Source organism: Humulus lupulus, chromosome 1 (genome assembly GCF_963169125.1).
Source record: "Humulus lupulus chromosome 1, drHumLupu1.1, whole genome shotgun sequence".
Lineage (NCBI taxonomy): Eukaryota > Viridiplantae > Streptophyta > Magnoliopsida > Rosales > Cannabaceae > Humulus > Humulus lupulus.
Genome location: NC_084793.1, coordinates 14,560,154 through 14,584,061, shown reverse-complemented (window position 1 = coordinate 14,584,061; position 23,908 = coordinate 14,560,154). Strand labels below are relative to the sequence as shown.

Below are 23,908 nucleotides of genomic sequence, written 5' to 3'. Positions count from 1 at the left end.
CAAATAATAAGCTATATTACAAACCATAGTTATATATAAATATGTCTTGGCATATGTTGAACGTACATGTAGATATCAATGTACCCTCAGTATCTTAGTTTCATATTCTATATATATATATATGGTAATTTTTTTATAGAGGCTTTACTTTAAGCCCTATCGTTAAGACTCTCAGTGTTCTCAACCCGTAAATAGTTTTCGGCGCGATTTTTTTTATGACCGTGTATATTGTAGCTGTTTAGAGCATTCTGCAAATTTTCAGAAAATTTCGAATAGTTTACAGTACCGAAAACTAGGTTCAAAGAGCTGGTCACGGAGAATAGTTTACATGTTGTTGCACGCTTGACTAATTTTTTTTATGCGCGTAGAAATTAATATGTTTGAACCTAGTTTTCGGTACTGTAAACTATTCGGAATTTTCTGAAAATTTGTAGGATGCTTTAAACAACTACAATATACACGGTCATAATAAAAAATCACGTCGAAAACTGTTCACGGGTCGAGAAACACCGAGAGCCATACCGGCATGGCTTAAAGTGAAGCCCCTATAAATGAATTGTCATATATACATATATATATTAGATACAAGCAACCAACAATATGCGTATTTGCTTAATTTTATTTATAAAATCTATTAATTATTTTTATTAAATTTACATTAATGTCATATAAATTTTAAAATAAATATCATATTTTAGTTAGATAATTTATTTATTTTTGTTTAAGTTTAAGTTTGTTCTAGTTTTTTAATTTGTGAGTGACAATAAGAGATTATGTATTATATGTTTAATTTAATATTAAATATTAAATGTAGATTTTAAATTTAAGTTTCTTGCTAGTTTTAAAAAAAAAAAGTAATTTGTTGCTAATTCATAGTATATTATATTATATGTTTAATATGATATTATTCTAATATTTGAGTTTAAGTTTAATTAAATTTTATTTAAGTTATAAAACATATGAATTTATTATTTTAAAATAACTATTATTGTAAAATATCTTAAAAATATCATATTTTAATTTATTTAATTATTTATTATTTTTTAAATAATTATTATTGTAAAATATCTAAAAAAATATTATATTTTAATTTTTTAAATATTTATTTTATTTTATTTAAGTTTAATTATTTACAAACTACCGTTAAATATAAAAATATTATATTAAATATAAGAATATTCAGTTAACGTTAACATTAAAAAAAATAAAAAAATTTCTATTATCTCGACGTTTATTATATTCAAGATATATATATTTATATATATATAGTTCTATTTTTTTTTTCTTCTTTCTATTTTCTTTTCCCAAGCTAACTTTAACTACAATTTTTGCAATCGTAGTAGGATTTTGATATTTTGTGACTTTAGTTCCTTCCTATCCAATCGAACGTTTAAAAGGAAAATAAAAGAGAACAATCTTTACGTAATAGTATATCCTATAGTTGTGATTGATTCTATATGTGACATGTTGTTGCACCATTCTAATAAATTCAATTATGTCCCTCTTTTTATATATAATAGCTCTTTATTTTAAAATTTATACTTTCGATCCCATCTTAAACCTTATAATCATTATTATATTAATACAGATAACACAAGCAATTTTTATTCATGTTGTACTTTATCCATTAATGAATTCAATTATTATTTTTTCTCTAACGTGTTATCCAAATTTCGCTCCGACCATAACTTTTAAATAATAAAGACGACATTCGTTTTATGAAATTACTTGACCCTTGGAGATTGAACAATCCCCACTCTTTACTTTTTTCCAACCAAAAACAATTTTTTTTTATGGCAAAGGGTCAGAACCTAATTCCCTTTTTCCAAGCATTAAATATAGTTTCCTTGTTAAAATTGGGAAATCACTTTGAAACTTAAAAAAAAACACACACACGTATAGAATAAATAATAAAGAGTTACTGCATTAGTAATAATACACAAGAATTGACATCTTATGAATAGTGAATAATACTTAATATTTACTTATTAATTTAAAATATATCAAAATATTAAATTATATCCATAACAATACGTCTGTATATAGTATTAAACATTTTAACATTAAAGAAACTTAGAATTACTATTCTTGTTTGTATTATTATTGAAAAATAATAATTTTATTGACATTTATTTTTTTCACTCTCATCCCAACTTTAAATAAATTTCCCTAAAATTTAATTTATAAAAAACAATTTTACACATTTTTTTAATTTTTATTGAGTACAAAAGTACTCACTAATAATATAATTAATCACAATTACTCGATTATTTACTCTTTTAATTATTTAATCATAATTAATATATATTTACATATGAAAATAAAAGTTGGAAAAAACGTAAGGAATTTAATTTGGTTATTTATTAATTTAATTTTCTAAGATAAATTATTTATGATGGTTGATAAAATTATAATTAGTTTAATAGAATTAATTTTACTCTGTCATATATTGTAATATAAATCTATTAATATTCATGTAAGCAATGATTTATATTTTTCTAATAACATATGTGTTAAGGGTAAAAAATAAATAATCTTAATATTTAAGTAATACTTGATTATAATAAGTAATAATGAAGAATTAAATTCATAAGGAAAGTCAAATTTAAGGGTAAAAATAAAATAATTTTATCAGAATAGGTAATTATTGATAGTAGATAAAAATTTGGAATCAAATTCATATTAAGAAAACTAGTTAGGGAGTAAAATAGATTAATTTTGCTGTTTAGGACATTTGAAGGCAATGTAAAAAATAATAGGAGAAAATGACTCATTGTTCTTAATTTCTTTAAACAAAAAGTTTAAAATAATGTAAAATTAAAACAAAGTTAAATTTGTACTAATACTAAATAAATAACCAATTTTAGTAATTTATAAAATATTACAAGAGTATTCTAAGGTAGGTACTTCAAAAAGAGCCCCACTTGGGGCTTTTTTGTATTTCTGACCCGTGAATAATTTTCAGCGCAATTTTTTGTTATAATCGTATATATTATAGTTATTTAGAGCATCCTGCAAATTTTTCAAAAATTCCGAATAATTTACAGTGTCGAAAACTACATTTAAACATGCTATTTTTTACCCACATAAAAAAATTAATTACATGTGCAACAACCTGTTTTTAAACTAGTTTTCGGCACTATAAATTATTCGGAATTTTCTGAAAATTTGCAGGATACTCTAAATAACTACAATATACACAATCATAAAAAAAATCGTGCCGAAAACTGTTCACGGGTTGAGAACACAAAAAAACCCCACCGGTATGGCTCCTTTTAAAGTTCCTACTAAAGAAATTTCCAATATTATAAAATAAAAATAATTGTTATTTACTTATTCTATGGTAGGGGCTTCAAAAAGAGTCCCACCGGTTGGACTCTTTTGTATTTCTGACCCGTGAACAATTTTCGGCGTGATTTTTTTTATGATCATGTATATTATTGTAGTTATTTAGAGCATCCTGCAAATTTTTAGAAAATTCCGAATAATTTACAGTGCTGAAAACTAGGTTTAAACATGCTATTTTTCACGCGCATAAAAAAATTAGTCACGTGTGCAACAACCTGTTTTTAAACTAGTTTTCGGCACTGTAAATTATTCAGAATTTTCTGAAAATTTACAGAATACTCTAAACAACTATAATATACACGGTCATAAAAAAAAATTGCGTAAAAAACTATTTACAGACTGAGAATACAAAAAAACCTCACCGATATGACTCTTTTGAAGCCTATACCAAAGAAATTTCCTTACTTATTAATTGTATTTCTTTTTAAAAAAGGAAGCATTTCTTTTCATTTCATTATTATTATTTTTAAAAAGCAAGACTTATTGCCAACAACCAAAGACCTCACTATAGTTTGAAAGTTATAGAGCCCTCTGAAAAGGAAACAATTAAAGCACATCAAACGTTACAAAAAGCAAAGCATCTCTCTCGACCTTTCCTTTTCATCTCTCCCTAGAATTAGAAATATGATAATGCAGGTACTATAAACCCTACAATTCAAGAAAAATTTCTTAGAATCAAATCATGGAAGAGTAAAACCTCTCCCTCTCTCTCTCTCTATATATACATATTTCTATATCTACATCTTTTTCTTCAACTAAAACAAAACAAAAATTGTTTTCATATTTTCAGATCTGAAGAATACCCAAAATCATACTCAGGCAACCAGAGAGAGACGTCGATGTCGTCGTCGTCGTCGACGACGAGTGTCCACGTTACAGCTCTGGACGGTCTGGTCAACGTGAACTCACTCTTCACAATCGCCGTCTTCGTCGGTCTTTCTCTCACCACGCCGGGACAACAGAGCTTGGAGAACCGAGCCTGCGACGCCGGAATCGATGTGGCGAAGAAGCTTTTAGTCTTCGAAGTGGTGTCGTTTAGCTTCTTTCTCTTCTCGTCGTTGGTTGCCCAGGGTCTTAAGCTCGCCATTAACTTGCTGAACAGCAAGGATGTAGATGAGGTGTTCAAGGCTCACATCAATCTGAAGGTGCTTAGATTTGGCATGATGGGCTCCGCCGTTGGATCTGTCATGGGCTGCGTGTTCTTGATGTTGTCCATGGTCAATGTCATCGAGATCCGGCTAGGCATGCTCTCCTGCGGTAGTAAATCGGCGGTTCATGCGGTGGCGACATTGTTGGTTTTGGTATCTTCTGCTCTCGTCGTTTATATTTCCACTGCTATCTATGCTTTTATGCATTAGCTTCTATTTTTATTTATTTATTTTTCTTTTTTTACTTCTAAATCAGAGCTCTTAATCTTGTCAAATATCGTAAAAATTGTATATTTATATCTCTCATTTTAATAATTTTTTAATTTTTTTGGGTGTCGATTTATCTTCCTGTGAAATATGCATTTGAGTATGACCTTTTTTAGAAGAAAAACTATACCCCAGTTTTGAGAACTATCAGCTAGATAGGATTCTGGAAAAACGACAATTTGTTTACTTTAATCATTGTCGTTTATTCTAGTTCCTCAATTGTGAGGAACACAACACAAGACCATACTTGCTTCTTTGAGTGGTATTATTATATATAATCCAATAGTTGTACTAGTTGAGTACTAGGTTGTTTTATGCTTGTATATTTCTTGCTTTTTTTGAGGCATTATTTTCTTCTTTTAAAAGACACAAAACCTAGAAGCAAAGAAATAAGTTGTTTACACGTTAACCCAAGAACAATCTCAAACTCCAAGTTAATTTGGGCTTAGCAACTTGTATATATACATGTAGTTTAGTGTAGTGTATAACCATATTTATTTATTGTGTCATAATTTATATAAATATTAAGAGAATTGCTGCTAGTGTCCACGACTCAAGGAGTTGAAATACTGAAATTAATTATCAAGTCTCACCCATTTTCATATAATGGGTATCGCCATACATCACGAGGTGCCACGTTTCATGGTGTGATGCAACTTAAGTTACTAAATAACAACAATTAAATATTAATTACTAGTGTTGATATTTGGCAATCTTAAGATGTCCAATACTACACGAAATGACACTGTATATAGACACTGTATATATGGGATGTCACTTCTTGTGTGGTTGGACAAAGCTCCAAGTCTCTATTAATTACCACCAGACCTGGGACAAACGCACGAACAATGTCATTCAAAGCTCAAAACGATCGAAAGTGTTTTAAATGATAAAATGATTTATTTGATCATTTCTTTAATATACTCGTATTGTTGTCAAATTTGTGCAATTCCCAGTTCAACTGTTTTGTCTATGTTTTAATTAATGAGATGCGTAAAAGTCATAATTTGAAGTAATTTCGTTTTTCTAAAGAAACCTTCTGATCGAGAAGTCATTATGTGAACTTCCAAGTTCCAAAAGCTGAAAATCTTGAAAAATTTAATCCAACTATGTCGAAAGTCCAAACTCCAAAAAGTTGCTTTTGGGTAAGTAGTTAGAGCACTCACACGGATAAGCTAATCTCTATTTTTTTTTTTATAAAACTCTCTTTATTTTTCATCACCAAAATTTATTATTTTTATTTTACCTTAAATAAGAACTCCTTAAAATAGTTCATTTCCTAAATTATAGAAAAATATTATAAAAATAAATAATTTTATATTGTTTTTTACTCAATCGACAGTACTACTCTATATTTAGAGACAATTATTTACTGAGCTATAAATATATTATTATTATGATTTATTTTTCTTTCTATTTTAATTAAAGAAATAGAAAAGTTAACGTATGGTAATATAAATATGAGTTTATACTTTTTTAGATCTTGTGTTTTGATAAATTATTTTTTGGACCCTATGTTTTGTAAAATGGTTAAAATAGAACTTTAAACCCGATTTTGGTCAATGTTTTTTCAACTAAAATCACAAATAATTTACCAAACTAACAATTCAGAACAAAAATAAAATCATTCTGCTTAAAAACTGTGTTGTTATATTCAATTTTTTCTTCATCAAAATTGAGTTTAGGGTTCTATTTTAACTATTTTACAAAACATAGGGTCCAAAAAGTAATTTGTCAAAACACAGGGTCCAAACAGGTAATAAAAAAAAACACAGGTTCAAAAAAGTATAAACCCTATAAATATTTGATGTAAAATAAAAAAAAATATTAGTAATGCATTTTGAAGGATAAAGTAGATGATCTTATTGGGATGATGCTCAACTCTAGCACTCTTTAAAACTTGAGCTAAAATAGCTCACTCCATGGATGGATAATTTTGATATTTTTTCATATTTCTCTACTCTATTTTAGAGAAGAGAGCATTATAGTTCATCTACTATGAAGCCGAAACGTTTGCTAGCTTTTGAATAATTTTTTTACAAACTTTGTAGTTTTACGGGAGAAAAAAAATTATTTGAACCCATGAATTGTAGAATAAATAATAAAGTCCAATATTGATAATTTACTAATGAAAAACTATTACAAAACTTAATAATATAATTGAAGTCTAGAAAAGAAAATGCTTGCGTTAAGAGGTACATGTGTGTGTTAACTTAGGCACTCAATATTCACCTGTATTAATAGCAATGCTGAAAAAAAGTACATTCCATATATGGTTGTATTCAATTAAATTAAAAGAAAAAAGTTATTTATATTTGGACTCCAAATGAACTTTTTTTTAAGACTAACTAGGTTGATTTATTGTAATGATAACCACCCCACCTTTAAATATTGAAGTTATGTTACTATGTAGAGCATTTATATAGATTTATTATATATATATATATAAATATATATATATATATATATTTATTGAAATCGAGTAATGCATTGTCATTTTTTCTTTAACTGGAAAAAAATACCTAGGAAAAATAAGAAGGAAAAGACTTTACCAAACATTATATGGAGATTGAATTTTAGGATAATGAGAAGAAAATGAGTGAATTCATTGTGGACGGTTTTTTTGTCTTGCAATTTATATATTATTTACTACTGAATACTGATGTAATTATTTGTTTATTTTATAGAAAATTGATAAACAATAAATTTGGATACGTTTTTTATTTTAAAAAAAAACTTTATTAGCATGTCCATGTAATAAGTTTGGGAAATTTTTTTGGTTGCGGCATCATTTTTAATTTTAAGACGTCTTTTATTTTTGGCATGTGTAGAAATTATAACTAATTTTTTATATATATATATATATCTCTTCTATATAATAAGTGTGTAGATAACAGAAATTTTTGGTTTTAACAGTTTTTTATTTTTTTTAATATTAACTTTAACAGAATATTATTATATTTAACAGTAGTTTGTAAACACTTAAACTTAAATAGAATAAAATAATTAATTAAAAAAATTAAAATAAGATATTTTTGAGATATTTTACAATGATAATTATTTAAAAATAATAAATAATTAAACAAGTTCAAATATGATATTTTTCCAGATATTTTACAATGATAATTATTTTAAAATAATAAATAATTAAACAAATTAAAATTTGATATTTTTGAGTATTTTTACAATGATGATTATTTAAAAATAATAAAATCATATGTTTTATAACTTAAATAAAATTTAATTAAACTTAAACTCATTTATTATAATAATATCATATTAAACAAATAATATAATCTATTGTGAATTAACAAAAAATTATTTTTTTTAAACAGACAAGAAATTTAAATTTAAAATACACTTATAATATTTAATATTACATTAAACATATAATATATAATCTCTTGTTGTCACTTCTAAATTCAAAAATTAGAACAAACATAAACTTAAACAAAAATAAATAAATAAATTATTTAATTAAAATATGATATTTATTTTAAAATTTATATGACATTAATATAAATTTAATAAAAATAATTGATAAATTTTATAAATAAAATTAAACAAATGTACATATTGGACATTGATTGTATCTAGCATATATATAAGAATGTACATTGTAGTTATAACTAACATCTTAACAAATTTAGGAAATTCTAAATAATTTCCGTGTCAAAATCAATGTTTAAACAATTAAATACATGGATGTTTGTTTTAGAGTTTAGAGATGAAATAGAAATAGACATGCGTGCAACTGATTTTTTGAACGGTGATTTTAAAATCATAAATTATTCAAAATTTGATAGAATATCTTATATAGTACAAATTAAAAACAACGCCCTACCAAGAAGCTCCCAATAAGTTTGTAGTTTTTCTTTTCAAAGTCCATGCAGTTTACTCAATTACATATAATCTGCAAGGTGTCGTTTTTTTTATGAATAAGTTGTCGTTTTTTAACACTTTGTCGTTTCCTTACCTATTGTCGTTTTCTAGAAACAATGTTGTTTAACTTTTATCACATGGTTGTTTCTCGTGGCTTTCAAAAATATTGACTGGTTTCTGTGTATGTACTATGTATGAGCATGGATTGAAAAGTTGGGGTTTTTACAAATTAAGATCCACTGAAAATTGGTTTGTTGAAAAGACAGCAAAAAATAGCTTAATACAATAAAGTAGTTTCACTAGTTTGGACATTGTGTGGTCAATAATAACATTTCACTAATAGTAGTTATAGATGTGCAATTTTTACAAGTACAGAGTCAGAAATAATATCTGAACTAAGAATTCTAAGCCTAAGATGTCAAAATTCAGTCTCAGACTCGAAACAATGGCACAGATGAAATTGTACAAAATGATTAAGAAGACACATAATCAAACACTTTACAACAGTTAGCTGTGAGAAAAAGCCACTTTCTTCCCTTCTATTTTTTTCACACTTTCAACTATATCATCTATGTTTCTTGATAGGTGGTTAGAGTGCTCCTCCATATCCCTTAGTACCATATCAAGCTGTTCTTGAAAAGCTGCAGATCGTTTCCGCTCTCGCTGCAATTCAGCAGTCAGTTCTCGAATTTTCACGTCTTTATCGTCCTATTGACATAAAAAGACCCACCAAAAAAATGGGAAAGAAAAAGTTATGCGAGGAACCGAAAAACTATTATTGAGAATGTGATGTTAAATTTTTTACAATGATGCCTCACTATCTGCAAGTTCAAATCTCAACTAATACATAAAATACACAATGAAACAGAACAATTGGTGAAGCAAAGTAAACTAAATTAGATTCCACAACAACCAATATATGAAAATATTACATGAAAAAATTTAGAGTAAGAGAGATGATTTTCCAAGTCCTGCCTTCATCAATGAGGCAAATGCAGGGTTATTTGTTACTCATAATAGCTACTGACCAATGCATTAATACTTATAAAAACCATTTTGTGCGTAAAGTTTTCCAGCTTTAGTAGAAATAAAGAAAAAGCACACTAAACCTACAAGCTAATTATTTGACAGGTTCTCCAATTTCTGTAAACTCCAAGGCCTCAGATTCCAGTAAAGGGGTATAGAAGGTTGTCTAACGTAACATCTGGGGAAGTCTATAAAGCAACACTGAAAAATTAAAAAACTCGCTTAAAGTATCTTTAAGGTCAACTAATTTGGCAAGTATTATGACATATGAAGATTGGAAAGTAGAAAAAACTAAATGGATGTCACAGGAACCAAGAAGCAGAATTGAAACTACACAGGTAAAACATTCATTCTTCACTTGGATACAACAGAGCATATATAAATAAATGATACTTCCGCCACATTTTGAAGAAAAGGGTCAAAAAAACTTGTGAAAAGCACAACTTATCAATAGGTTAAGCAAATAAAACATTCAATAATCAAAAGTTAACTTCAACTTATTTTAGATCAATATACTCGACAACTGAATGGCTTAAATTATAAGAAATGACAGACTTGACCAAAATTTTGTATATGGATGAATTAAAATGATTTCATCAATCCAAATTATGCATCCTATCTGAAGTTTGGAAGTTCGCTGCTAATCCAAAATTAGACAGAAAATGCTATGCAATATTTAAATACTACTTGTAAGAGAAGCTAGCACTCACTGGCGTTTGAGATAGAACCACACTCCGACGACCATTGGCAGGAGTGATTATTAGTGGATGATTATGTTCCTTTACAAATCTTGTCACAACCCAATTTCCTGATTTCTCCTTCTTTACCACTATCATTGCTTTACACCCTTCTCTTGTGATAGCTCGAGGCTTCCTATTCTCACTTCTTTTAGGCCTCAGCTTGCGAAAACCCTCTTTATTACACACTAGTCTACGCCAAACAACTTTCCCATCACGCATTGATCGACGGAACGCATCAACGCGCATAATGAATCCCAACTGTGTGGCATATGCATCATAGAAGACTTTTGAAGCCTCTTCGGATTCAAATTCCATACCTACGTATGGCTCCATATCTGAACATTCCTCAGCTATTACAATCTCATTTCCATTGGAGTTCTCTAAGGTATCCCCATCATCTTCAATTATAGAAGGGTGATCATCCACTGTGACCATATTTTGTATTAGTCAACAGCATTGAAAGAAAGAAAACTATCCAAGGATAACATTTGCAGGATCCAATATATCAACCTATAAATGTTAAAGTTTTGAAATTGTAACCTACTCAAATATGTGAGTTCTAGCTGAATTTGTCAAAATGCATAAAACCCTCTTTAAATCATGAGACCGATTAAGAGAAAAACACTAAGCCCAATATTTGTTTCCCAGTCATATCAAACTACATTTCACCAGAGAAAAAAAAAGACTACATAGAAATCTGCTAAAACGTATACACTGATAAAATAGTGAAATCACACTTTTCAAGTCCGATTAAAGAAACCAAATTATACAGTTTGGGAGCTAAATGGCACTCGAGAAAATGTTAACAAAGTTCAAAAAATCATTACAAGTCGAAATTGGGGTTCATAATCGTGAAATTTCCAACTTCAAATTCTCTTAAAATTTCTCAGAAGCCAAAAGGAGGGAAAGTTTTCTCCAACCATTGAAATCCCAGCTACAAATTCAGGTTAAGGAAAAGAAAACAGTTAGAGGGAAAGCAAATCGATAGTTTTTTTGTTGGGTTGATATAGAAGATGGTTACATGATTTAAACTTCGGGTCCTGGGTCAAAGAAAATAATTGGAAAAAATAAAAGAAAATTGACTTACTTTGTTATTGGGAGATTCTGATCCAGAGATTGTTCAGCTCGAGTATTCAACAAAATAGAGATTTTTTGGGTTGACCAGGACGAAGGAGGAGAGAGCTAATAATAGAAAGGTGAGTGACCGAGGGCAGAGGCCGGAGGAGTGGTGTGGCCGTAGGAGAGGTAGTGAGAGTGAGCGTCTCCGCCTGGTAAAGTAGCTAAGCTGGTATAGGGCACCCGTACCACTGCACCACCAGTGCTTCTCTTTCCTGTCTTTCTTTAGTTCCTAAGTCAAAAGAAAAGACTGGTTTTCAGGTCAGAAATTGAAAAGAAAGTACAGACAAAAGAAAAATCGATGGGAAAGAAAGATGAAAATGCATTTGGATAAGTTGGGTTATTTGGAAGAAGTTAAAAATGATGATTAGTAAGGTAGGTGAAACACACTTGTTAGTTTTTTCGGACAGTTTCATATAAAGTAATGTTATAGAATTTACTCATAATAAGTATTACACACTAATATGTTTACTTATATTTGCCAAGAGTTGTCATTTCCCATCTATTCTTCATTTTAGCCCACGGTCAAAAATATTATTTCCCCACTTTGATTTCTCTTAATAATTAAAAAAATAACTATAAATATTTATATATATATATATTAATCTTTACTTGCAGTCAAGCACCACTCTTAAAAAAAAACAACCAATACAACTTTTTATTTTTACCATTTTTATTTAGCTATATATATATATAAGCATTATGAGCATTGATGCTCATATATATAGCATGGGAAAAATAAAAAGTTGGATTGGTAGTTTTTTTAAGGTTGATGTAATTAAAGAGTAATATATATTTATAGTTATTTTTTTAATTATTAAAAAAACAAAAGTGGAAAAATTATTTTTTTAAGCTGTGGGCTAAAATGAAGAATGATGTAAATAATAACCTATTTTGTAAGTAATGTGGCAAGTAGATACAAATGCAAAACATAGGGTATAACTGACAATTTTTGGAAAATAATGGGAGGCTATAGGGTTGTTTGTTCTTACTTATATAATTAGGAAAAGGGAATGGAGAATGAGTATGATTACTCATGTATACTTACCCAAAATTATTAAAGAATGAGAATGAATTATGTAGGCCCATATAAATTTATGATTAAGGAATAAAATTAGTAATTTTATGAGATTGGAGGATTGTCATTCCCATTACTACTTTAATACAAATTTGTGAAAATATCTTTTGTATTAATTTTATATAATAGTAATTTTGAAATTTGTAACTTAGTAATTCTTATTCCAAAGTAAAATAAATATATTAACGGGAATGCTATTGGATTTGAGTCTCATTCCTGCTAGTAAAGTATATAGTTTATTATGATTTTGATTCATTAATACTTTTAGAGGTGAATTTGATTGTAAATTATTTTGATTACATGCAAGTAAACACACCATAAATATATTAATAGTGTTAGAGCAACAATAATGCATTTTAATATTAAATTTTCATATAATATAATAATTATGAAAACATGAAAATTATATAAATAAAGATAATAAATAGGTGAATTTGGGCTAAATCATTTTAATAATAAAATTTACTCAAATAAATTAGTATTTTAAATAATTATAGACTTTATATATGTGTCTCTGATTTGTGATGGTAAGCAAGTTTGCATTGTCAAAGTATATCTTAATAATTTTTGGTATTGAATCTGATCAATCAAAATATGAATAAGAATAGAAGAAGGTTGTTCAATTTTTTGGAATTAACATAAGTTTTAGTTTTGATCTATGATTTTATGACTTCATAAATGTAATATATTCATTCTTGACAATTGTCAATTTTGTTAAGTTTGGTAGAAAGAAAGAAAAAAAGTAAAGTGGGAGATATAATTATAAAGAGTTAAGGCTATGTTCTTTGATGGTGTTGGTTGATAATGCCAAGTTGACACTTTAATTTTAAAATATATTCATCAAATTAGATATATTTTAAGAAAAATGTTAAATACACTATATATTATACTATTTTTTGTACTTTTTTAAATCAATAGGACACGTCTATTCCACTAATTATTTTTAAAAAATTATAATATAAAAATTAAATAATATCCATACATCATACATGAATGAATGAAAGTGTAAAAGAAAATGCAATATAAAGTTTACTTAGCACTCATCATATTTTAATGGGGATGAATACTAAGGAGACTATAACACACTCTCTTTTGTAGTCTCTTTATAATCTACTAACACGTATCATTTTTTTAAAAATGTTTATTTTTATATAATAAATAGTCATGATATTTTAACTTTATTACATTTATGTCATTATAATTAAATCTATCAACTCACTTCTTTATTATTTTAAAACAAAAGGCTTAATTAGTCATTTTAAAAAAATATATATAACTATGCATTTTACTATTCTATGTATATAGCATGAATGTAAATTTAAAAATTACTATTTAAGAAATAATAGGACATCATTTTTTTGATCAAATAATGAAAAAAAAATCTTTTAAAAAAATATTGAGAGAAAGAAAAACATCACAAGCTTTTTCTAAAATTCTCTAACCTGAAAAATATACTATTTTTTATTTGCTCTCGTATTCATTTATAATTACAATATCTCTTCTATATAATAAGTGTGTAGATAACGAGAATTCTTGATTTTAACAGTTTGTTATCTTAACTTTAACGAAATATTCTAAATATTTAATAGAATATATCTTTAAAACTAACTTAAAAATATATATTTATCAATTATATTAAAATTTAAATATTATAAAATATCATTATTATAATAATATTTAATATAAAACTACATATATAATAATTATATTAGTATAAATTTAAATTCAAATATTATAAAATATAATTATTATAATAATATATAATATAAAACTAGATAGTTAATAACTATATTAATATAAATTTAAATATAATAAAATATTATTATGATAATAATATATAATCCTATTTTCTACTAATTATATTAATATGAATTAAAATATTATAAAATATTATTATTGTAATAATATTTAATACAAGACTAGATATTTAATACTTATATCAATATAAATTTAAATATTATTATAATAATATATAATACATAATCTTAATTTTTATTAAAAAAATATATCAATAATGTTTAAAAATATTATCATATTATATATATATTTAAAAAAAATCATAAATAGTTTTTTGGTTTAATTTTTTATTTAATATGTTTATGTTATTTTTTTATATACAATATTATTTATTTATATGACAATAATACAAATTTAATAAATTATATAAATAAAACTAAGCAAACGTGCATTGCACGTTGCTTGTATCTAGTATATACCACTTCTATTAAAAAATGTTTAGATAACGAAAATTCTTGGTTTTAACGGTTTGATTTGCTAACTTTAACGGAATATTCTAAATATTTAGTAGTATATACCTTTAAAATAATTAAAAATATATATTTATTAATTATATTAATGTAAATGTAAATTTAAATTCAAATGTTATAAAATATCATTATTATAATAATATATAATACAAGACTTTATATTTTATACTTATATTAATATAAATTTAAATATTCTAAAATATCATTATATTAATAATAATAATACATAATCTTAATTTTTATTAAAAAAATTATCATTTATGTTAAAAAATGTTATCATATTATATACATATATTTAAAAAAAAAATCGTAAACAACATTTTGGTTTAATTTTTCTTTTAATATGTTTATGTCATTCTTTTATATATAATATTATTTATTTATTTGAAATTTATATAACAATGATACAAATTTACTAAAAATAATTAATAAATTCTATAAATAAAATTAAGCAAACGTGCACAATGCTTGTATCTAGTATATAAATATATAACAAATAACAAAAGAAAATATGACTTCATGATTATTAACTTAATGTACATATATATTACTAAAAGAACTCAATGTTTATATGTATAAATAAATAAATAACAAATAGAAAATGAGTACAAATGACTGACTCAACAATATAAATAAAGATAAACAAATAAAAAAAAAAGAAATGGGTTGAGCGTGTGTGTAAATATATGTACGTAATATATAATAGATGTTGTTATCCCCGTTTTATCCTGGAACACGTGGCACAATATATTGGGTCTAGGGGCTCTTTCATAAAGATCAAAGGCCCAGCCCAAGCCCAATGGATAGGGAGGACGAGGGGCCTAGTGGCCCGAACGTCAGCGAGCCCAAGATTGTTCAACGGGTGCCACCATAACGAGGGAATCGGGACGAAGGTCCACGTCTAGCTCCTCATCCCGGTCCCAATTCAATGGCATCATCCGGGACGCGAGTAAGGGTGAGGCTCAACCGTCTAAATGGATTGAGGGTACGCTACAGGTCCGAGAGGGTACGCTACAGGTCTAGGAGCACAGACCCTTCATGGGGCCCCAATTGTGCAGGCACCCGGACTCGGAATGCCATATCTGTAACGACCCAAATTCCCTAATGTGGCTTTATGTCTGGATTAGGGGGGCGGGAGGGCTATAATTGATTTATTATGCAATTAAAATGATTATGTGAGTTATATTATTATATGATGATAAATGCATGCATGTGGGTCCACTTTTCATTATAAGGGCATTTTGGTATTTGGCTCATTGATGGCATATTTGTATATTTCCATGCATGTTGGTGATTTATGGATGAGGCCACATTATTATGTGGATATGCTCGAGCTTTTCGGCATGAGACAATCTTAGAATGTAAGTTAGTGGTTTGGTCATAATGGGGTTATTTACCGGGCTCGGGGTGAGTCTTGGGGTAATTTGATGCTTAGCATATTACTGGGAATTATAGGGTAATGAGATATGATTTAATTATTATTTGAAAATATTGGGAATAACAGGAATTAAAGGATGTTAATTATAATTAACAGGATAGTTAAGAAAGGACACTTTTGCCCTTGTTAGCCTTGAGAGGGTTTTAATTGACATAAGGGCATTTTGATCTTTTGACCAATGGTTATATGTTAAGTTAGAAAGTTGTAGAAGGTTAAGGCAAAAACATAGGCTTTTCTTCTCCATCACTCGATCATCTCTCTCTCTCTCTCTCTCTCTCTATCTTTTCTTTGGTGGAAAAAGCTTGGATTTGAGAAGTTTAAGCTAGGGAATTGTTTGGGAGATTGCTAGGAAGCTCTTGAATTCTTGAGGTAATGATTCTCCAAGCTTTGATCTTAAGTTTTTCCTCTATTTTTGCAGTTTTTACAGAGTTTATAGTTTGATGCTAGTTTTGGGAATCAATGAGGTTTCTGGGAAAGTTTGATTGGGTTTTGATGTTTAAGACACGTAGAACTGGTTTTTGGGTTCATTTGTGGGTTTGGTTGAGGTTTGGGGTCAGTTTTTGAGGTTTGAAACTCGGAGAACACGAAGAGAAAAACCCAGAGTTTGGAAACTCTGGTTTTGGCGCTACAGCGCCCAGTATAGGGTGCTACAGCGCTGGTCAGGTGGTGGCAACTCTGTCTGTAGCGCTAGAGCGCCTGGAAGGTAGCGCTGCTCTGTTTTTCCAAGGCATGCTTTTGGGTACATTTTGGAGTTTCGGCCTTAGGGCTCGGGGGCGATTCCACCACCCTGTTTGGTGGAATTGGAGGTCCCGAGAGTGCGGGATTGGTCCCAGGATTAGGTTTTGGAATTCAAACTTATTGAGACACCATTTATGTTTGTGACTACGTGACCGCTAAGCGCCAAAGGACGGGATCATTCTTAACCTATTTTACGCTCAAGTTTGAGGTAAGAAAACTTCACCCAATATGTGACATGCATGGTTATTGATGAAGCATGTTGAGTGCTCTATGTATTGACATTGATTGCATAGTAAATGCATAGCAGCTTTGCTTATCTGTGTATGGCACTGACTTATGAGTCAGGAAACGACAATGGTGTCAGTATTGATTATGAAGTTGTGACTTATTAGTTAAGTTCGGCAGTAGTACTAAGCACTGGTCGTATGGTATTGACTTATGAGTCAAGAATGGTATTAGTGTGTTTAACGCAAGCCAAAAAGATTAGATCTAATCGACATAAGCATTATCATCATAAGCATGAAATGCTTGACCAACCTTAAGTTCGATGAAAATAAAAGCGCTTGTATAGTCTAAAGGCTAGCTACTTAGAGCCAGAGCCAAAAGGTTCAAGTGACTGTAACGTCACATGGCTTAGGGTGCGAAGCCCAAGTTCATGACTTATTAGTTACTTATTTGATTCAAGTTCATGACTCCATAGTCACTTACCTGGTTAGGGTGTGGAACCCAAGTGCGTGACTCCTTAGTCACTTATCTTATTAGGGCTAGGCCCAAACATAATTACCAGAATCATTGTTAATGTTCATTTATCTGATTGGGTTGCAAGCCCTAGTATGATTATCATAATCATTTATTGATATTGTATACATACAGTAATAAGTTTTCTTGCTGAGCCTTGGCTCATGGGTGCTATGTGGTGCAGGTAAAGGGAATGAAAAGCTCACCCAGCCTTGAGTGGAGAGCTTAGGTGGCGATGTGTTCACGTAGTCCCCCATGTCCAGCTCCTCCATGCTCAAGTTGGCGTAATATTTCTTTCGATCCAGAATCGATTTGGTAAGGAGAGTTTGGGCATACGATCCTGTTTTCCAGGAGCATGAGTGAGGAACAGACAAAACAAAGGGTAAACGAAAAGAAGTTAGGAGGAAAACAACTTACCCACGCATTGGAAGTCCAGCACCAACGTGGGGTTCTTCTCCAGAAGAAACCTAGATGTCATGAACTAGTAGTGTCTGACATCCGGGGGGTGCTTCTAGGTGCAATGAGGAGCCACATAGTTGCGGTGGGGCTTCAATATGTAGAAGTCATCCCGGGTATTGTCTTTGATGTTAAGTTGCAGCTCTAGGTTATAGAAGTATAGCACCTTCACGGGGGTAGGCGCCGAGATCTCCTTAGACGCACATAAAATGCGCCACCCCGCAAGCAACTTGTAGGCTTGGGGCAGGAGTTAGAACGGCGCGATTCCCACAAACTTAAGGAATCTCGCGAAGTAGCCGTGAAGCGGGAGCATAGCTCCCGCACTAATGTGGCCTACACTCCAGGCCCCAAACTCGCCCATGCTGGTGTGGGCCTTCTCCTCCCTCCTAGCCAACCGATTGTACAAGAGTTCAGGAGTCGATTCTATTTCCAAATGCTTATCCAAAGCGTCCAACATCTGGTAGTTTCGGAACTCATTTTTCTCCCTATCCATCTCCCACGTGTTACCAGTGGGAGGTTTACGCCCCTCCAAGACAATGAGGGCCGATTGTACAAATTCCTCCGGATGAAGGGTGCGCCGCGGCTCATGATCGATGATTTGGGAACAATCAAGGAAACAGAAAACCAAGCAGTTAGCACCAGAACCCAAAAATATTGATTAAGGTACGGGGGTTTCTCTTAAAACTTCTTGGAGAAGTCCCCTCCGGCCCAGATCCGGGATCAATGAAGATCCCGGAAATCTTGATCGGGAACTAGGAAAGAAAGGTTTTTTCTCAATTTTCCCAGATCAGTCTGGAACGCCCAAAGAGATTTGGGATGAATCTACCGGAGACATTACCTAGACCGTCTATTCTACAGACCTACTCTGTTTTGCTTAGAACCACCCTATGCGGTGGTCCCAACTCTAACAATCCTATGGTCACAAAGGTGGTACTACGAAAAAAAAGAAAACAGAGGTAAAGGACCAGGGAACTCACTGTGGGGCACTGGGTTTGGAATTCATGGGGTCTCCAGTGATAAGGTCAGCAAGATTTTGACTTTGAAGCGACGGAGGCGATGCAGAAGCTCGTCTACTGGTTGAACCGAGACCGGATTGTCTGATGATAGTGTAGAAAGAAGGTGGGTCAGACGATAAAGATGAAGCAGTCATCGAAGAATCTCGTCGGCAAACTCGGACATAAAAAGCTTTGATTGTTCAGAATGTGTAAAGTTGTAAATAAAAATCTGGGGGCATTTATAGGGCCAAAAGCGTACTGCTTGATCCAACAGTTTAGAATAACTTCCATCATCTAATGGTCCCAGATTACGCAAAGGCTTTAATTAGCCTAATCGAGTATCAGATTGTGGATTCGTCAATTCGTGATCCGCATCCACCTGATCCAACGATTCATGTTAGGAATTCATCCCAGATGGTGCAGAGATATTAAATAGCCCACTCTATTGTCGTATCAGCATCACTCGTACAGATGAGATGCCTCGGAAACCACGTTGACCCCTATCTGTCAACACGATAATCAAGATATTCTATCCAGATTTGTAAGGTGTGACTGACATGAACGCACCAACTATTAGGGGACACGTATGCAGAGCGTGGGGAATTCGAAAGGATGGGGATCACCCAAGTGGCCCCTAAGTAAATGAACCCGACTTCTAGGAAACAAACCGGGTTGTTGGGATTTGGTCAGGGACACTGAGACAAGCCTCTTCCATGAATGATTAACCAAGTGGCCCCCATGAAAATAAACCGTCTTCTGGGAAACAAACCAGGACCTTAGGATTGGGTCTGGGAAAGTGAAGCAAGTCTCCAATGTGTAAACACAGACGGAGACTTGAGGGGTAGATGTTATCCCTATTTTGTCCCAGAACACGTGGCACGACATATTGGGTCTGGGGGCTCTTTCATAAAGATCAAAGGCCCAGCCTAAGCCCAATGGACAGGGAGGACGAGGGGCCTAGTGGCCCAACGTCAGCGAGCCCAAGACTGTTCAACGGGCACCGCCATAACGAGGGAATCAGGACGAAGGTCCACGTCCAACTCATCTTCCCAGTTCCGATTCAATGGCATTATTCGGAACACGAGTAAGGGTGAGGCTCAACCATCTAAATGGATGAAGACATCAGTAATTAAACCCGAGATCTAGAAAACGAACTAGGGTCCTAGTAAACGAACTGGGACAGTAGTAAATGAACCCATACCTAATATCCGGGTTGGTAGGATTGAACTTCCCTGACTCTGACACATTCCCGAGAAACACGGAGTTTGGTCTCCCTAACTAACCTGCAGAAGAGGTTACATCCGGAATGTACGTTGATACTGGGGAACAATACTGCCTCTACTCTGACGGATCCTGTCCCCAGGATCTCCTTAGAAGCCCACGCTGACCAGACTGAAGCCGTTTACTGTTGTCAGTTGTACAGGGTGGCTATGCTCAAGCCAGCCCAACGAGCCCTGATTAAAGTGTATTATTTTGTAAAGTTCTTTGTATTAAGCCTCCATTAGCGAGTGAACCATGATTGTACCCCTACTAGGCCTGGATTAGTCAGGCCCAAGTCTGTTACACCCAACTGCCTATAAATAGGACTAGTTGTGCATTGTAGAGGGGATCACCGAATTTTCTCTTGTAAGCAATTACTCTGCTCAAACTTGCAGAAAACCCCATTGCTAAAGCTCTCTAAGCTCTAATACAATAGACTTGTGGACTAAGGCTCTTTAACGCCCCAACCACTTAAAAAACACGTGTGTGATTATCATTAAATCATTTCTTTTTGATCTCTTATCTTTCATAATTCTAGTTTCTGAAAAACTCAGTAAACAGATGCAAAATAAGAAAATGCATTATATGTTTAATTATCATAGGGTTATAATTGTAATAAAGTTAAAATATTTTGAATATTTCTTTTATAAAAAAATATACATTATTTAAAAGATGATATTTCATAGTTAAAAAAGAAAGTAATAAGAATGAGAGGTATTAACCTTTTTATCATCCTGGTGTCGATCTATTTTTCCGCAGGAAGCCACCTACAGACGCTCTACGCCCAATCATTCCGGATAACGCTTGTATCCTTTGTATTACCACGGTTGATGGCACAGAGTTAGTCGATGCTTATTCCCCAGATACCGTCATTGCTTCTTCTCCGGGAAAAGAAGTTCAAGGCAGAACGCTCCCCTACCGATGCATTTTTACATCCCACAGCTTCGACAGATCCTTGGTTCGGGCCGAAGAAGCAATGTCACTCGATCATTATCAAACTGGCTACAACATTATTCTGTTTGTGGGATTTCCCTCCAAAGTGCCTTATACTTTTTGTTATATTATTTTATAATATAATGTAATATTATATTATATTATAATATAATGTTTTAGATTAAATAAATGTGATAAAGAGTGTCACATATTGTAACATATAATAGAGAGTTACAATATTTAGATATATGAGATATATCCAAATAATGTAACATATTTGGTGTTGCAAATTTGTAACTTCCAAATATTACCCTTTATTGTGTAAATTTGTTGTTACACAATATTGAGATGAATTTCATAAAGCCATATGTGATATGGTTGTTAAAGATGTGATTTTAACCCCAATAATGTGTTTTGGGAGTTACAAAATCATTTGGGAGGGTTTGGAACTGTTTGGAAAAACAACACATTTTTTGTGCTAAAATTGGTCGGTGGTCGCGGCCACTGAATGTTGGTGGCTGCGGCCACTAATGTCTCTGGTCGCGGCCACAGGCCAAAAACTGACCGATTTTTCAGTTTTTTTCAATATTTGTTGAACGACTCAAAAAACCCAAATAACTCCCAAATCTCTTTTTTAATTCCATATTAATCCAATTAAACATTGGTAATAGCCATAGGAGTTGGTGGAATTTGAAATTCAAAGGGTGTCTCTAAACTCTATAAATAGGAGCCTATAGCTCACTTGTAAGACACAAAATTTCTATCCATTAGAGCACTTGGCTAGAAACACCTTGAGGCTTGATAATTTCAGAAAGCATTTCCAATATCTGAGAGAGATCCCTTAGTGCTTGAGTTAGGGGGAAATAAGCTTTTGGACAAAGGTTTTATACCTTGTTCAAGTTGGTGATCCCCAACACTCTTCACTTAGGTTGTGTAAGTGAGAGTTTTCTTTGTTTTGTTCTTACAATCTCCTCTATTGTTTTTCTTCTCATTCCTCTTGTTTTATTTACTTGTAATTTTGTTTAAGAGTTGTAATCATCTTTTATTTTGTTCCAAACACTTTTACTTTATTTGTAATCTTTTGCTTAGAGTTGTATTTTTCACTATTCCATTTTTCTTCTCTTCTTCTTCTATTTTGTTTATTTGTACTTTCAGTTATAGAGTTGTAACCTTATTTAATCAATCTATATTTATTTGTAATATTATTGCATAGAGTTGTAATATTATTACCCATATCCATTGAGGCAATATATATTTTCCTAACACTTTTAATAGGCCATGAACTAGATCTATATAGTAGAAGATCTATGATACAAAAACAAACATCTAGATACAACGAAAGGGTTTTACAAAGACTTGGTTTTAAAGACTAATCTTCATTGGCTATACATTTGTTTTCTATTTATCCAAATTTTTTTTATGCCAATAAACTCTTTATTGAACAAACGTGTTGTTCAATTTAGCCTCTATCATCAAGGTATAACCAGTCAATTACATATGCTTTAAAATTGACTGTAAAAGATGAATGTCATGGATGTATTCATGATGATTGTCGTTTTCTCTTCTTACGTTGTGTGGTATTTGTACAAAAGTATAGATGATGAGGATTCCTTTGTATTTTCGTATACATTCATTGTAATTTATACTCTTGTTATAGCTCTTTTCCTTTCTTTTCATATTGTAATTCACATGTGAGGTGTTTATGCATCCTTGTCTTATATATGATAAGGATTACAAGCCAAGAATAAGTTTCGTTTTCCGAGGTGAAAGTAAGTGTTGTGTATAAAACCTTGTGCAGTATGATGTTGTTCTGCTTATTAGAAATCGTAGTTTTTCTTCTCTGACTATCCAATTTATTTTGAAATTTCGAGGACAGAATTATTTGAACGGGGGAAGAATTGTAACACCCAACATTTTCATAATACATTTTTTATTATAAATCAGAGTCTCAATACATAAAATGTACAAGTTTACAAATTTATGAAATAGTAATGAAAAAATAGTATTTAAAACATGATTTTATGTTATTAACAAGATTTAAGATAGAGAGAAACTTGAGTAGTCAAGTATTGGACCCAAATATCATATAATTTTAATTGGGGATTTTTATAAAATTAAGAAAGTTTTGCTAAAGGGTTTATTTGAAAAGAATTTTAATATTTTGGGGTCCAAATGTAATTTCAAAAAAAAAAAAAAAGTTTCAGCCTTATTTTCCTGTAGCCTCTCTTTTTCTCCTAAAAAATTTCATTTTCTTTCTCTCTCCCTCTCTTCCTCTTTCTTTCTTTCTCTTTTTCCTATTTGTGTGCTACTATGTCCGACGACAAACGACCACTTTTCGGCCGCCACATATAGCCACGCGTCAGACCGTTGGATTCAGAAGCCTCCAAACTATCGACCACGCGGGAATTTTGATGGCATTCGCTGCTTAAACACCTCAATCGGTCGATTTAAATTCGGCCACTGCACGACTTCAAAGTT

The 23,908-nt window shown here is 30.9% G+C and overlaps 2 protein-coding genes across 3 annotated transcripts; one reads left to right on the top strand and one right to left on the bottom strand.

Moving 5' to 3' along the window:
- The first annotated feature begins 3,841 nt into the window (after positions 1 to 3,841).
- LOC133786080 (uncharacterized) lies at positions 3,842 to 4,822 on the top strand. Of its 2 annotated transcripts, none has more exons than XM_062225303.1 (2): positions 3,842 to 3,984; positions 4,139 to 4,822. In XM_062225303.1, the coding sequence occupies exon 2, from the start codon at positions 4,188 to 4,190 to the stop codon at positions 4,704 to 4,706; it is 519 nt and encodes a 172-aa protein (XP_062081287.1). In that variant the 5' UTR covers positions 3,842 to 3,984; positions 4,139 to 4,187; the 3' UTR covers positions 4,707 to 4,822. The 2 variants fall into 2 exon arrangements, with proteins under 2 accessions (XP_062081287.1, XP_062081281.1); XM_062225297.1 differs by having other exon boundaries at positions 3,881 to 4,038.
- A 4,126-nt stretch (positions 4,823 to 8,948) lies between these two features.
- On the bottom strand, positions 8,949 to 11,877 carry LOC133786073 (protein FAR1-RELATED SEQUENCE 5). The gene is made up of 3 exons (XM_062225291.1): positions 11,499 to 11,877; positions 10,382 to 10,836; positions 8,949 to 9,353 (listed from the first exon to the last, which is right to left on the bottom strand). Coding segments are annotated over exons 1-3 (657 nt in total). The 5' UTR covers positions 11,500 to 11,877; the 3' UTR covers positions 8,949 to 9,152.
- Between the last annotated feature and the right edge of the window lie 12,031 nt (positions 11,878 to 23,908).